The sequence below is a fragment of the Drosophila willistoni genome (genome assembly GCF_018902025.1).
Source record: "Drosophila willistoni isolate 14030-0811.24 chromosome XL unlocalized genomic scaffold, UCI_dwil_1.1 Seg142, whole genome shotgun sequence".
Lineage (NCBI taxonomy): Eukaryota > Metazoa > Arthropoda > Insecta > Diptera > Drosophilidae > Drosophila > Drosophila willistoni.
This window is the reverse complement of record NW_025814053.1, coordinates 7,702,789-7,718,946: the sequence shown is the minus strand read 5'-3', so window position 1 is coordinate 7,718,946 and position 16,158 is coordinate 7,702,789. Positions and strand designations below refer to the sequence as shown.

At 45.7% G+C, this 16,158-nt stretch overlaps 2 protein-coding genes across 2 annotated transcripts; one reads left to right on the top strand and one right to left on the bottom strand.

The window, feature by feature from the left end:
• Positions 1-255: 255 nt before the first annotated feature.
• Positions 256-15,901, bottom strand: LOC6644606 (serine/threonine-protein kinase Smg1). Its single transcript, XM_002067348.4, has 8 exons — positions 15,040-15,901; positions 14,602-14,962; positions 12,220-14,536; positions 8,586-12,155; positions 3,803-4,095; positions 2,358-3,732; positions 963-2,295; positions 256-890 (listed from the first exon to the last, which is right to left on the bottom strand). Exons 1-8 carry the CDS (start codon positions 15,413-15,415, stop codon positions 691-693), a joined length of 9,825 nt encoding a protein of 3,274 aa, XP_002067384.1. The 5' UTR covers positions 15,416-15,901; the 3' UTR covers positions 256-690.
• On the top strand, positions 6,330-8,538 carry LOC6644607 (octopamine receptor Oamb). Its single transcript, XM_002067349.3, has 2 exons — positions 6,330-6,994; positions 7,582-8,538. Exons 1-2 carry the CDS (start codon positions 6,540-6,542, stop codon positions 8,231-8,233), a joined length of 1,107 nt encoding a protein of 368 aa, XP_002067385.2. The 5' UTR covers positions 6,330-6,539; the 3' UTR covers positions 8,234-8,538.
• Positions 15,902-16,158: the final 257 nt, after the last annotated feature.

Genomic DNA, 16,158 nt, shown 5'->3' with positions numbered 1-16,158 from the left:
ATATATAATTATTGTTTGTTTTTTTTTCGTTTGTTTATGGATACCGATAATTTGGTTTAACATAAGCTTAGCTAAATGATTAAAATATATATAACATAATTGCATTCACATTTGGGGGGAGGAAGGGGATTTAGGTCTAAAAAAAAAAAAACTAAAGTTGGAAAGGTAGGGGAATCAAATTGATGAAGGGCAAAAAAAAAGAGAAGGAAAGAAATCATAATGTGTGTGTGTGGGGGGGATAACTGCCGGATTTTTTGTTTTGTTTTCGTTTTTTCTCCGTTCTTCTTATTTTTGTTGTTTTTCTTGCTATGGACAGCCGACTCCAGTTCAGTGATCATCTGGTTTGCCTCCCAATACGTAAACCACATTGAATGAATTTGCACAATGGCCTGGCTCCAAAGAGTCCGCGTCCGGGGATGGAGCGCATTCCTAACTACTTTTTCCGTTTACTTTTTTGAAAAGGGGATTTTGAACGCGCTGGCCGCTGGCCCGATACTATAGGCAAGGCAGGCGGCAGGCGGCGAGCGGCAGGCGACGCATCTTAGGGCAGCAGCTGGCCGACATTTGGCATTTATGTTGCTTGGATGCATGGACCCCTTTTTTTTGAAGTTAAGTCCCGAAAAATGTAGCAGTTCCTTGTGTGAAAACATTTAACGAGGGCCCGAATGTGACCCCAGTGTGATATATGTCCTAGACCCATGGTGTCCAGCCCTCATAGAGTACAGCCAGATTATCTGGATTGGTGGCCTCGCGAATGGCATAGTCCACCTGTTCGGCCACCGTGCTGCGTTGACTGCCATCCGGATCGCGACCCTCCAGTTTCATGCGTATCTTCTTCCAAACGGATACGCCATAGGCATTTCGTTTCTGTTCGTGCAGATTGGCCGCACCTGTGGAATAGATTAAGATCATGGTTTTGTTAGTAAGGCCAATTAACTAAAAGGATTTGAATTGCAATTCACCTTTGTTGTGGGCAAAGTTCTCATAGGGCAGAGAATGAACCTCGTTGGCATTTTGCAGGAACTCTTCAACACTTTTGAAATATTCGTCAATTTCCTGATTGGCAGCATTTTTAATTTGCAGCAGCTGCTGTTGCCAACTCTCCAGAACCGTTGGCTGCAGCGGCATGCGTCGTTCCCCGCACAGATCCTTGCGCAGGTCCATAAGGCGCTGGAAGAAATTCTGCAATGTGCGTTGACAGTCTCGCACATGGCCACAAAGAAGCTGCACATCCTGAGGTATTAGCTTGCCCTGGCCCTGAGTCTGCGCCTCGGAGCAGAGGCTGCGTACATGTACCCTTGGCATGGGATCCTGCAGACGCTGCGTCTCCCTGAGCAGAGTGCAGATGAACTGGTGTTTGGTTTGCTGCTCACATTCCAAGGCGGCAATCTCACGTTGCAGCTTGCAGGTGTGCTCCTCCAGCAGACCCTGAACATTCTGAAGCCAGCACTGATCGATTGACCCCTCCGGATCGAGAAGCTGCACCAGAGCCTGTTCGACAGGACTAAGCCGACTGCTGCTTGACTGCCATTGGTTAAAGCATTGCAGCCATTGCTCTAGATGACGCAAAAACAGCTGATCGTCATCTTTCTCGGCCACATGCTCTAGCCGGCACACAGTACTGGAGTCAAGCATCACCTGACTGACCACACCTAAATGAGCAGCGGCCGACTGCCGTTGCATTTGCTCATTGCGCAACAGGCTGTCGATGTGATTGCGATTCCAATTGGATCGCTGATTCTGCAGCTGCACCAGCTGCGATTCCAAATTCATCTGCAAACGCTGCACACTTGCCAAATGACGCTCCAGTTCCTGCCAATTCTTAAAAATTGCGGTGCACAGTTTCTCCCGGCTAATGACATGAGCAAAACGTATTTGTCCAATTTGTAGGTCATAGGCCCAGTGATGGGCCGATGCGATCAGAGTCTGCAATTCAATTTGCTGATTATATTGACTAATCTCGGCCTGCAGCTGCTGCATGGAGGTCTCCATTTGCAGGGCCAAGAAGAGGCCATCGCACAACTGTTCCGCTTTGGACAGAGCATCCGGTGAGGCCTCCTCCTCGGCCAGCAATGTTTGGCAACGTGGCCCACAGCTGCTGTAATAACTATACGCCAAAAGGGGCAAAGTGCTGGCCAGATATTCATCCTGCAGACGTTGAACGAGACTGCCTATGGGCAAAGCCATTTGGCGTAAATCGAAACTGCGACTAATCTCTAGCGTCTGCAATACACAGTCAAAGAAGCAGCTATCGCTGAGCGTCCCAGAACTCTGATTCTTGAATATGTCCAATTCCTGCAAACGTGAAAGGTGATGAAAGAACTTCTTGACATAGTCTCAAAATTGAAGGCACTTACCAAATGTTGTTCCACTTGCATGTCGTCCAACATTAGCTTAATACTCCGCACAATCTTTCCCAGCGATTTGGCCAGCATTTGAAATTGCTCATATGCCGGCTGTAGGGTCCGTAGGAATTTCTGTTCTATGGTCTGAGCACCAGCAGCGGGCACTTCGATGGCACTGCTATATAGTACAGCCAGATCATTGGCCCCCAGGTGAGTCAGACGTGTGAGTAGCTCCCAATTTGTATTAATCAAGAGATACTTGTATATACTGGCAGGCAAATCCCGCTCAAAACTCTGTTTCAGCTGGGTAAGAACAGCAAGTAGACTCTCCAGCTCAATTAGCTGGGACAAAGCGATCTGGGATTGTTCAACCTCGATGAGGACACCTTGGCACATGGAGCGAACAACATGGATATATCGAAGCTGATGCAGTAACAAATCTTCATTTTGGCTGACCATGGCCGAAGAGGCATACGAATTGAAGGCCATGCTGGCCCTGTCCAAGGTGCGACACACAGTGGCCTTGAGCAATTCCTGACCCAGACCACTCTGATCGATTAATCTCAAGATCATTGACGATTTGGAGGACATGAGGACAGAATCACCCTGCTTATCGATATAACGTTGTGTGGCTTTTTCCAATTGATAACGCAGATAATTCCAGACATTCTCAAGTATTTCGGCTGTGGCCAAAGCATTTGACGGATCCTTACGGTGTGTGGATCCAGTAGATCCAGTAGACGAGTAGGCGGCCAGGGAGGAGGATGAACATCCCCCTTCGACCTTTAGATACTCCGTAAAGCATTCATTGAATCTAACAAAGATATTATTCTCCTTGAACTGTTGCTCTGGGAAATATTCCATAACTGCTGCATATTGGGTTAAATGCTCCACACTCTGCAGAGACAGATCATTGATGCAGTGCATCAGGCCATCGATTTCGTTTCTTGTGGCCTCATAGCTGGCCAAAATCTGGCCAGGCAAATGCAATTGCAGAACCTCCGCCAATGCCACATATTCACTATGCCAATTGCTGCCCTCGAGTTTGAACTGTATCAACTGGACACTCAAATCGGACAGATGCCCCTGTTGTACACATCGATTGTAGCTATCCAACAGACACTGTACGATGGCATAATCGGCCTGACGTTGATTCGAATGCTTAGCCAGCATTTCGGTGTTTCGTCGTGTCACCTTGTAACGCATTGAGGCCGAATTGAAGCTGTGACTCTCAATGGCCGAGCCAAGGGATTGAATTTCGCTTATTAGGGCGCTGCGTTGATTCAGCTCTTGCAGCTCATGCTCCGAGGCTAGATGTTTACATTGAGCCACCTGTAAATTGGCAATCTCATTGCTCATTTCCGTCACCTGGGCCAACATGTCGATTCTGCAGAGATAGAAACGAAAAGTTGAATTAAGTTCAAGGCCAACAACTTGTTGCTTCAATAGACACTCACTTGTATTGGGACCAGAATTTTTGCAGTTGATTCAATTTACCCACAAAATGCTGCCTCTTTGCCTCCCAGTCATGCAGTTTCGTTGCCTTCGATGTCTTGTCCTTCTTGTGACCCTTGATCATGATCATGTCGTGCTGTTGAGCCTGCTTGGTATTGAGCATTACACCGCCGCGATCACTGACAGTCCAATCCACCAGTGGATCGTATACAAATGCCTCCAATAGGGTTAGCAATGTTTCCCGCTCTTTTCGCATCACTTTAAGCACGTATTCACAGCCCAAACGAAAAGCGCCCTACAACAAATAATCGTAAAATTAGTGCAATAAAAACAATGGCAAACTACAAACCAATAAATTGCCCCCCCCTACCGTCATTCCACCGCATCACCCATTCTCCAATCCATCTAACAATCCTGTTATTATCTATACAATAGAAATTGTCATTGACTAGTCGGAGTACAATATAACAAGTTGCCTATTTAGCATTGCTGATTTTATGATGTGACAAATAACGCCATAACCATGTTCTACATTCGATCTATTCGTCCGATTGTCTGTCTATCTGTCTGTGGGTCTGTTTGTCTATCTGTCTGTCTGTCTGATTTTGGCGCACTCTTCACGAGGTAAGCTCTAAAAGTTAAGATCCCTTTTGAGGGAGATCTCATCTTGTTGCTAATCAAAGTTAAACAATTAACTAAACTCCTTCTCCTCCTTTTCTTTCTTCCAGATTTAAGCTCTGAATTGGTAATATGAAGTGGCAGGATAAATCTCTCCAAGTCCCTCTCCTTTGATAAGTCACTGAAACAGGATATTTATCTTTGTAGAGATCACTGATCTATAGAAATCCTCTTAACATTTCTCTTTTGTCTGTGACGTTTTCTCTCTTCCTTTTCCCTTGCTAAAATATGATGATTCTTAGTAAAGATCACTGATCTACAGAGACCTACTGGACATCTCATATTATCTATGACATTTTCTCCTCACATTCAAAATTTACATCATCTACGATATATTCACTTGAAAACTTTTAAAGCACACTTCAACTAGGATATATCTACCGATATATATGTATGTATGTATGCCCGTCGGCCTTGTTCATTTACAATGGGCAATTTAGATGACAATAAACAATGATTCCAATGCAAACGATTCATAAAAGGGTTGATGAATTGCAAAAAAAAAAAAAAAAAAACGACGAAAGCTTTCTTTCTCTTTTTTACACTTGTAGGAAGAAGTTGAATGGGGATTCTATTCTATTCCTCAATCCATGCGAATCGGTGCAACAAAAAGAGAGAACGAATAATAATTATTGGTTGCAAATTTCACATTTTTTTTCCCCCTTTTAGATATTTCAGATAAAAGGAAATGCGACAACTTCATATACTATATATCGTTAGATATAGAAGCCATAAAAACTGACGAGTTATATGTACGTATATTGGCCATTCTTTTTGGCGAAGAGGGGGGAGAAACAAATGTTGCAAAAAGTTTGGCTATATTTTGTTTCTCTTTGCCTTATACTCTAGTAAAGGGTATAATGAAATTCAGTCAGTGTCTGTCTGACCAGTTAGCTAAATTCAATTAAATTTCTTAGATCCTGAGCAGAAAGAAGCTTATTCTGTAGTACTATATACTAGTACAAATATACTATATGTCGAAATCAGACTGATGGAATCAAGTATAATATATATCAACTCGCTAAACTTGAAAAGTTTTGAAACAGAAATTGAGAGAAAATTCTCCCTTTCGTCTAGTTCAAAGGAATTAATCGACCTATTAAAAAGCCGAAAGAAAAGTCATAAAATATAATGACAAAAATTGGCTAAAACCATATGCGTGTATGCGTAAGAAAGAGAAAAAAGATCTAAAGAGCACAATATGTAAGAGAGAGATAGGTCAAAGATCTGAAAGCCGCAATGATTTCAAATGGTTGAAACTTGAAATATTTTTTAACTAAGAAAAGGTCAGGAATTACTTCAAAAAATGTGTGAAAGAATGAAATATATGTTTTTACGAATACCTACCTAGCTTAGAGTAAAAGAGATGGAACATATTTGCAATTACTTTTGCTTATTGAAACGATTTCATGATCTTGAAACTTGTAAGGGCAACGAAATTTTTGCATAGTTAAAGTAAGCAACTTTCTATGATATTATTTTTCATTCCACTCTAATATAGATACATACATACATATGTATGTATGTATATGCAAGTACGTCTATACTATATATACTATTTGTCGATTTTGATGTCTGTTTTTATCAATGTATTTATAGATATTTCCGAGCCACATACATAGATGGGGTAGATGCGTTAATGGGGGTTTTGTGTGATGATGATGGGTAAATCACCCCCAAGAGATCCAAACATTTCAACTCTGTGTGTGCACTCTGTTCGGTCCGGGTCGGGCCGGGTCCGGCCACATGGCTAAAATGCGTTTGGCCTGGCTTATCAACGGATTGCGGTTCTCACGGTGGATCGTTGGCTTTCCTTATCAGCCATGATGTACTTCATGATGACGATGTGGTGGATGGCAAACCGAAACGTAAACAAACTACGCCCACGACCATACGACAATGGTCGAGTCGAGACGAGTCGAGTCGGGGCGAATGCCGAAAGTCCGTAAATCCTTCTCCATAGTTAAGCTCGAGCTTCGAGCTTCGAGTCCACTGCCAGATTGTTAACCATTGGCATCGCGTGCATATTACGGTTCAGTGTGCGCTTTGTCTATACCCGAAATGCCAGCGACTGCGACCGCAACAACAGGAACAATGGTTCGATTGGAATCATTGGCTAGTTGGAATGAAACCGATGCCGCCGTGGAGGACACCATAACCATACAGAGCACCCTCTCACCTGGCCTCTTGCTTTGGCTAATCATTAATGCCATTCTCTTTGTCATTGTACTTGGTGGCAATATCCTAACAATTGTTGCAGTCCGTACTTGTCGTAATCTTCGATCGGTTATCTCGAATCTCTTCATCTTGTCGCTGGCCGTATCGGATTTTATGGTTGGCCTAGCCCTGCCCTATCATCTAGCCTTCTATTTGGGCTCGGATTTGGGACGCATACGGGGATTTTGTTTGATGCGCTTCTTTCTATTCATTTGTGCCTGCTGTGTCTCCATGATGACATTGATATCGATTGCCGTCGACCGCTATATAGCCGTTGTCTATGCCCTTCACTACAGACGGTGAGTAGTCATAACATTAAACCGGATAGGATAGGATCGGCTTGGTCTTACAGTTGCCATTTTTTGGTAGTTGAACTTTATTTCAACTTCTAATTATGGTAATAAACCAAAACATTGAAGTTTACTTTTCTCAAATCTAAAGATGATTTTGATTGAGAAATGAGAGTTCATTTTTCTGACTTCAAGTCTTGAAAGGTGTTTGAACTAAGACTAGATTCTATTTCTAAAGGGTTTTTTTTGGGTTTTTGGCATTGAAAAATATAAAATCAGAAAACTCTGATTACTGAACGAATGAGAAATGTATCAAAAATTAGCTCATTTTTATGGTTTGTGGTTTTTTGTTTGTACTTTTTAAGTGAAGGCCTTCAAGTTAAGTTTAATAATCTCAGTTTAAATTCATCTTGAATAGTCATTACTTTTTGCTCGAACGATAAGCAAATATATCAGAATTATCAAATGAAAAACAAAACAAGAACGATAAGATTAGTTTGACCATATCTTCATTATACATCCAAAACCCCGCTAATAGATATACATATATATATATATGTATCTTGATCTGTCTCTCTCTCTCTCTCTCTCCACAGTTATATGACACGTCGCATGGCATATGCCATAATCACAGGAAACTGGTGTTTCGGAGCTTTTATAGCCCTTCTGCCTGTCTTTTGGAACAACTGGACAGAGGCTCAGAGCTGTGAGTTCGACGAGGTGCTCTCCTCGTGGTATGTGGCTGGAGTGATAACTCCCGGTTTTGGCATCATCTGGATATGCATGTTTGTCTTCTATTGGCGGATTATGCGTGAGGCCTCCAAGCAGGCACATCGATTGCGTCAATCGGTTGTCTACAACACGAACGCGAGTGGAAGTCTCCTGCATCCGGATTGGAAGAGTGTGCAAATTGTTGTCTTCATTATGGGTTCGTTTACGTTATGCTGGCTACCGTATTTCATTGTGGCCATTGCCCAATTGTTTCGCATGTGCCACAGCGGTTCGATGATATACAAGGCGGCGTTTTCATTAGCCATTGCCAATTCGGCATTGAATCCGATTATTTACTCGTGGAAGAATGCCGGATTCCGTCGGGCTTTCGCTCGAACATTGTGCTGCAAATCGACGCGTTGGTGTCGTGCTCATGATCATGATGTTGATCACGATGATGTGGATGATCAATTGCCAGCTGATTGTAAACAGAGAGTTGAGGAAGCTAGCAGCAGCAAGACAAGTTCAACACAATGAACACGAATCCTATGATTCGCAACTGGTTCTAGGTGAAAATAATGATACAAAAATACGAGTACTTCGTTCTGATATTGTACCAACTCGAGAGAGAGACACCTTCTAGAAGGCCAAAGGTTGAATTCTATCGATCTGAGCTCTCCCAGAGATGTGTGGATGGTGATTTGATCAAATGATTCGCGTGATAATGTTGAATCGAATACAATCAATACTATTTACTTTTCATATACTTGACCCCATGGGTACAATCAACCGACGATCGGTCTATTATTGTTTAAATACTTTTGATGTAATTAAGAAAATAAACTATATACATACATATATATATATATAAGTAATTAATTAGACTTACCTCTATGCCAGTCACTCCCAATGCATTAACCAGATTCTGGGTCAAACGGAAGGGCACTTTCTCGGGTATGCGCAGGGTCCGACCCTTCTCGAAGCAGACATTGTAATCAATGTGGACAATATCACCGCTACTTATATTGATTAGCACATTATCCAAATGCCGATCGCCCAGTCCAATAACGTAGCCAATCATGGACATCACGGACATGCACATGGTATATTTCCGTACCGATTGACGCCATTCGGCCGCATTGCCGGACTGACACCACAATTCCCTGGATAGTAGATCATTTGGTGTCTCCTTGGACAGTTCGGCCAGCACCTGTCGTAACGCCGAGATGGGCCATTGCCGTCTGGGATCCGCTATCACCATATTGTGCTTGGCCAGAAGTGGAGTCAATTTGCTGTAGAAAAGATCGGTGAAGCGACGCGATGGGCCATTGGGACCATTTTTAAGGGATTGTATGTGCCGTTGTTGCCACTTCTTGTAGAGGGCAAAGAGCGGGGTCACCCCATCCACCCAACTGATAAGACCAGACTGAGGTCCCAGCGGTATGACCGAATAATGATGAGCACGATAGGAGCCGCCAATGGAATTGGTGGGCGCATCACTTCGACACGCCATAATGGCATTCGAAATGGACAGAAATTGCATGATCCGCTCGTCCAAATGTAAATCCTCCAGGCCCTTAAACAGATATGTATAGCGTTGTCCATTGCTGCCATAGAAGGCAACTTTTTTGGGTTTCGTTTTCGTGGGCAGTATACACACCGTGCCCTCGACACTCTCGATATGGACTGCCTCGCCACCATCCAGGCCCGGCATGGAGATGCGCCTGCCCCCCAACTCACAGAGAACAGGACTTAAGCTCTGCATTTTCAGGGTATTACTTGTGCCTCTTATCATATTGGCCTGTAGGATGTTATATAACTGCTTCAACTTCTCCCAGGCGTCCGGATAACGTTGCCCTCGCACTGCCTCTAATGTGGCCTTGATGGGGCCATCGAAACTGCGCTTAAAACTTCGCTCGTAGCTAGTCTCGGCAGGACGCGAAGTAAAGGCCACCACTGCCTCTAAATCGGCAAGGATTTGCGGTCGCAGGCTATTGAAGCTATTGTTCTTTCCCTCATGATCGTCGGGCTTGAATTCGGTGGCCAAGGCATTCACTTTACACACATAACTATTGTTGATCCGGACCAACGAGTGGAGCCAATACTCATCCCAAAGCAGACAGACCCGTCTCAGCTCTTTGACCAGCAACTGGACATGTTGAACCGCCTCGGGGAACTGCTGATGAAGGGCTCCAATTAGATAACCATAACAACAGTCCTCTTTCAGATTTGGCAATGCGGACGAGGTAGTAACCGCCGACGACGACGAGGCTGCAGTCGCCTCTTTATTGTTGGCACTCTTCTCCTTTGGCACTTCACGATTGGCACCCACCACGGCGGGAAAGATGACCAACTGGGGATGACTTTCGGCCAAACGACATAGCAAATCGCATACGCTCTTTCTCACATAAACCTCGTGATGATTGAGACGGCTAAAGAGCTGCGGAATGATAACCTTCCAGGGGGCAATCGGTGTGGTCCTCAAACCCTGTTCCAGAACATCCTGCAATCCGCTGGCATGCTTGACAATTAGTCGCAGCAGGCGGAGCGTGGTGGTAACCATATTGCTATCATCCACCTGAAACCGTTTCGTTTGACTTCCCGGACAATCGCTGCTGATGGTGTTGCCGCTGGCGCTGGTTGTGGTGGCAGTTCCCGCCTTAACACTTAGATAATGGAAGTACGATTTGGCCGCATTCTTATAGTAATCATAGGTATTGGCAATGGCTCGCCGCCAAATCATTAGGATCTCGTCCAGCACACTGTTGGGCTTATCGGCCAGGACGCTCAGTTGCCTCAGGCACACCTTGGCCGCCTCATCATCACGAATGCGGCCCGTCTCTGGGCACACTTCAATCTCACCACAGCCAAGGCCCAGGCCGCCCCCAGCCTCCATGCTGAGAATCTGCACCAGTTCGGCCATTCTTTCACCGTCTAGCGGCAGAGATCCACCACAAGCCTGGCCAATGGCTGCCACATCCGCTTGGGTTAGCACACAGCCGCTGTCGACGATCTTTTTGCCCCAACGATAGCACCAATTGCCATAGGCTATGAGGGCCTCCTCACAGTTTGGCTTTTGCACCAGGCTTGCATGAATGAGACGAGCCACCAGGCGCTCGCCCTGCGGTATGCTCAGCGGCGGCTGCAGGGACGACGAGTTTTTGGTCAACGGACACTCGGGCAATTCTTTGACCAGTTGTTGCAATGTTGGCGAGAGATTTGTGGCCAAGCCGCTGCAACTGCGGGCCGAAATCCAATCGGATAAAGTCAACAATAGTCCAGATGCTATACAGGAAGCGCTCTCAGTTGCGGCAGAGCTAGACATTTGTATGCGCAGGCAAAGGGAGGAGCAAACATTGATGGAAGCATTGGGATCGTTTCCCTGCATTTGCAGGCATTTGGCTAGTTCGCTATAACCGAGCATTAGCTGCTCATTTTCCGTGTCCAGGGGTTCGAGGGAGAGAGGCAACTGCTTGGTCATATCCTCAAAGGATTGACCAAAATATTGTTCCAATAGATGCTGACAGGTCTGAGGATTGCCCTCCTTGCGGGCTGCCGTGGCCGCTGCCAGGCACAGTGCCGCCCAAGAGCCGCCACTGGAGTTGCAATGCCGACGGAGTAACTGCGTCCAGGCCATGCAACGTATCAATATGCTGCTGCCAATGCTCGAGGAGCGTTTGCAATCCGGCGACGGGAGCATACACAAATCCATTTGCTGCTGCTGTTGCTGGCTCTCCATTTGCTGGGCAACGTGCTTGAGCAGAATCATCTCTTGACTGGGCTGTGGATCACAGCTGGGATTGAGCAAGCTTTCCCGCCAGTGCATATCCAAAAGGGGCTGCAAGTCGTCATCCTTCTGTTCGAATCGCATCAGTTTTTTCAGCACCAAGTTCTCCAATTCCTGGCGGACATGACGAGAGGAGCAGCTGGCATGACGCTTCGATCCTCCATCACGATCCCAGTTCTTGGGCCACAGACTGAGCTGCTGCATGGCTCCACTCAACTCCTCCGAACTGGAGGACAGTTCCTCACTCTTGGCCAACAGTTTCTCTAGAGCACTCACCTCCACATTGCTACGTTGCAGGAAAGGATTAAGCTCGCTATCCTCGGGGCGATTAAGATGCTTCTGCTTCAGTTCAACCAGTCGAGACCAACGACCCAAATCCTGGAGGCACTGCATCTTTTGGGCTATAACAAATTGCCGCGTATGGGGCTCCAATTCGGCATCATCTTCTGCCAGAATCTGACTGTAACCCGACAAGGCTGTTTCCTTGCGACCAGCTGCCTGATCCGCAGCGCAGTGAAGCCATTGAAACGTCTTGCCACTGACTTTGCAGCGAGCCCACAGATAAAGACCACGCAATGAATCGGCCTCTTGGCAGCATATCCATGCCCAGGCCAAATAGACAATAGCCTGGCTGAAGGAGCAATCTTGAGGATTCTGTGTCACAAGTATTTGCTGTAAGTGGACAAAGAGATTGATCGATAAATTGATTGGGAAAGGATCAATAATTTGGGCTCACCTGGGCATAACGTATGACCAGCTCCGGCTGCTGACTATGCATGGCTATGATGACCACTCCGATGCGTATGCGATTGAACCAGGACTGGCATGTGGGATTGTTGAGTCTGAAGAATGCCGAAACTGGCTTCTCGGGCGCCCGGAGGGCAAAGGCTGTACCCTCGGCTGCATTGTAGATCAATTTCTCGAGGGCATCAAGGAAACCCAAAAGCATATTTAGATTCATTTGCATGTTGGACAATTGCATCAAACTGAGTCCATCGGGATCGATGCGCTCGGCCTCCTTGGCACAGCCGCTCAGCATACGGGCATGCCTCATAATTATGGCCTCGAATCCGAGGAATGTGTCCTGCGGTTTGCCCAGTGTCGTCCTTAGCTTTTGATCCACACAATAACGAGCCGCCTCGAACTGCATCCAGGCCGCAGCCAATCTCTGGCACCGTCTAATGCAATGCGACAGCATCTCCTGACGCTCATCCATGGCCGAGATTTGACAACTTCGCACGAATAGGTCTCGCAATGATTGATTCAATTGCTGCTGCTCCGATTGCTGCAGATGCTCGAAGAATTCCCGAAACACGGTATCACGGACAGAACTGCATTGACTGATCTTCTGCTGCCACAGGCAGATCCTTGGACTGGGCACACCGCCAGCAAAGAGCGTCACATGAAGCGGCAATTGAGCATAGATTTGGGCAAAGACGGTCAATTGATTGCTCGCCAGAATCCATTTGATTTGTTGGAGTGCGGCATCCCGATAGAGCAGCAACAACGGATCCTGCTGGGAAGTGAGGCCATAGCCCAATACGGATTGAATACACGCGGCTGCTTCCAGGAGGCCCCATTTCGTGGCTATTTGGGCAACACTCCGGCATATGGACATAAAATCCGGCTGCTCCAGTAAGGTGGAGGCACGTTCTCGGCACTCGTCGAGCAGGGAGTGGGTCCAGCGTAGCAGTAATTTTAAATTCTGCTGTGTCAATTGCAACGAATGCTCTAGATTCCGGGCCAGAAATCCGATTATAGTCTCAAAGCTCTGGGCCGTTGGCGATGTGTGTTCCGGGTTTTGTATATTGCCATCGCGCAGTAGACTGGAAGTGGTACGAAAATTATGATTGGCCTGACAATGGGTGGCCAACAGATTCAAGATGGCCTCATATGTCCCGGGGTAGCGAGACCACAAGGCCAGGTCGTCGGCCCGGCAATTCCGTATGAGCAGCTCCAGGATTGAGGGTTTGCAGGCATACATGCCAATAATGGAAGATGTTTGTTTGGCCAGAGCACCCAAAGCGCCCAGATGAAAGATGAGCAGCAGAGCCGCCTCCTCGGTGTCAGCCAGCGAGTGCTCTGAGTTGGAGAGCTCCTGGAGGCAGTAATCGATGTCTTCCACCAGATGTTTATAGGCCTGCTGCAGCAGGGGTACATTCTTAATCATTAATGTCTCCTGGCAGGTGCGCAACAACAATTTGTATGGTATGGATCCGGTTTGTAGTCTAACTTGACCCAAGTAAGTTTGGCCGCAATGTTCCGAACGGAATAGAAAGATCAACTGCACGAGATTGGGTGGCAGTCGAGCACGTAGCTTACGCACTGTACAGAGAAGCAGATAGAGCAGACTGCGCCTCTGCTGGTCCTCCAAGCGATGCACTTGCTCGAACTCCGCAACTATAACCTCTTCCAGAATGCTGGGCTCCAATCCCCGATAGTTGTTCATTAGACAAATGCACAACAGCTCATTTATATTAACCAATGCAGCCAGAGACGACGACTCTTGGCCATTTCCGACTAGAGATTGCACCAATGATTTCGTCAAGTGATCCACAGCTGTGGCCACAATGGACTCACACGTGGGTATACCAACAAATACTTGCATGCGTGCCAGACACTTTAGCAGGGAATTAAATGCGCCCACGAACAGACCAATGCGCTCTGAGCAACCAGAAGATGGGCCCACGTATCCATTCTCATGAATGTCGTTTTTCTCCTCAATGCCCGCTGTTATGTCCTCCACGAATTGGGCGAGCAGGCCATAGCTAAAGTCCATTTGTTTGCTAAAGTACGGGGTCAGCTGCTCCAGCACCTGGGCACAATGGGCTTTCAATTGTTTCGGCTGGCCCGTTTCCAATTGCCAGCCAATGATGATGTCAACCACATCGGTGAAGTGCATCTCAAAGGATTGGCGATAGCATTGGGCAAAGTGCACCAGAGTGCCACTGATTGCCATAAAAGTATCGGCACTCTCGGCATTCTCCAGAAAATCTTTAAGCGTCAGCATAATTTTCTCCGAATATATGTGGAGATCGCATTTCGTATCACAACTGAGGGGGAAGGGTGGAGGTGGTAAATAAATAAACACAAATGGGTTTGGAACAGCCACACTTACCTAAGAGTTGTGTGAAGGGCGATAATCAAATATCTCTGCATCCTTTTATTGGCTCTGTAATGTTTCAATATGAATTCATGGTAAATCGGATAGGACTGCCGATTTATATAGCCCATCAGGCCCAATGCCTTGCTGCACTCTTCTAGCACAGGGGGCGGACATTGCTTATACAATGGCAATAGGCTCTCCAGGATCGAATCAAAGGATCGTGTCAAGTAGCCCATATTCATGGGACTGCGCACAGCCAAATCCAATTTATGGCACAATTCGAGAGCTGCAGTGGAATTTGTCTCCTGCTGCAGTCTACGAATGATCTTGGTGAGACGCAGATCATCATCGTTGGCAGCACGATTCGCTTCACCTAATGTAAATGGAGTGCAATTTGAAGAAGATCAGCCAAGGTCAAAGTGACAAAGAAAACTAAAACCAACAACTCACCGCCACCGCCAGTTGCACCTTTGGCCTGATATATCTTTCGAGCATGACCAATTGGGGGCTGGGAGCCTCCCTTGCTTATCCAATCGTTGTGCACATTACGCAGCACTGATGACAGCGAAGTCGATGAGGAAGATGAACTGAAGTCCAGATGATTTCCATTATTGCTGCTGCTGTTGTTGTTATTGCACCAAACGAGCTTCAGGTCGCAAGACGTTGGCTCATGCAGAGACGACGTTGATGTGGATGAGGATGCAGCAGCTGTTCTCCTTGCTGTCGATGCCAATGGGCTCGATTCCTCATATGGATCCACATGTCCATCCACATTTGCGGAAATCGCGCCTTTCATCGACGGCAGCTCTGGCGCTAACGCGGACATCCAAAATTTATCGTCCCGCGTGCACCATTAATATGAAATTGGCTCGGTTGTTTGCAGTTCCTCGGTGTTTCCCTCTCTCACTCTCGCTCACCAAAAAGTTTGATTTCTTCGCGATAAAGCGAAATCAACTATTTTTTTTTTTAGGTTTTTGTTTTGTTGTTGTTATTCTTCATCGAGCTGATCGGTCACTTCGCCAGAGGGCGCTCTTCTTTGTCTTCGGCTAGATGTCGCAACCGTGCAAAACGATAATATGACAATCGATTTTCGATTGCAGCGTTGCCAGAAGCAAAATTAGTTCCCGCCAAGCGATTCAGAATCCTGCCATTCAAAATCTTCTTCTTTATGTAGCGGTTATATCTCAATTTGTTGATCCCATAACAAATCCATTATATCTTCATACTTAAAATTTGATGCCAAAAAGAAAAGAAACTAAAGACCCCAATTTGGTTGTCTTTTGTGAAATGTTTTCTTTATTAATTCACTTTTCTGCTGTTGTTTTTTTTTTTTTTGTTTTTTTTTTTTTTTTGTTTTAACAATTATTGAATTACATGTATAATAATTTATTAGCATAGTTAACAATTGTTGCTTTGCTAGTTTGTGCTATTAGTGTTTCATTTTTTTTTTTTTTGTTTTTGTTTTGTATTGTTGATGTTTTGACACGACTAAGTAGACCAGTCCCATTGGTTAGAAAATTGGTTACTATAATTCACTAAGGCATACATACATACATAGATAAAATATGC

Excerpts from the sequence above, each read along its gene's own strand:
- LOC6644606 (XM_002067348.4), bottom strand. The coding sequence starts at position 15,415 with ATGTCCGCGTTAGCGCCAGAGCTGCCGTCGATGAAAGGCGCGATTTCC. Across the intron at positions 4,096-8,585 it reads TGGGAGTGACTGGCATAGAG|GGCGCTTTTCGTTTGGGCTG; the intron begins GTAAGTCTAATT and ends TATTTGTTGTAG. Across the intron at positions 3,733-3,802 it reads AAATTCTGGTCCCAATACAA|AATCGACATGTTGGCCCAGG; the intron begins GTGAGTGTCTAT and ends CTATCTCTGCAG.
- LOC6644607 (XM_002067349.3), top strand. The coding sequence starts at position 6,540 with ATGCCAGCGACTGCGACCGCAACAACAGGAACAATGGTTCGATTGGAA. Across the intron at positions 6,995-7,581 it reads TATGCCCTTCACTACAGACG|TTATATGACACGTCGCATGG; the intron begins GTGAGTAGTCAT and ends CTCTCTCCACAG.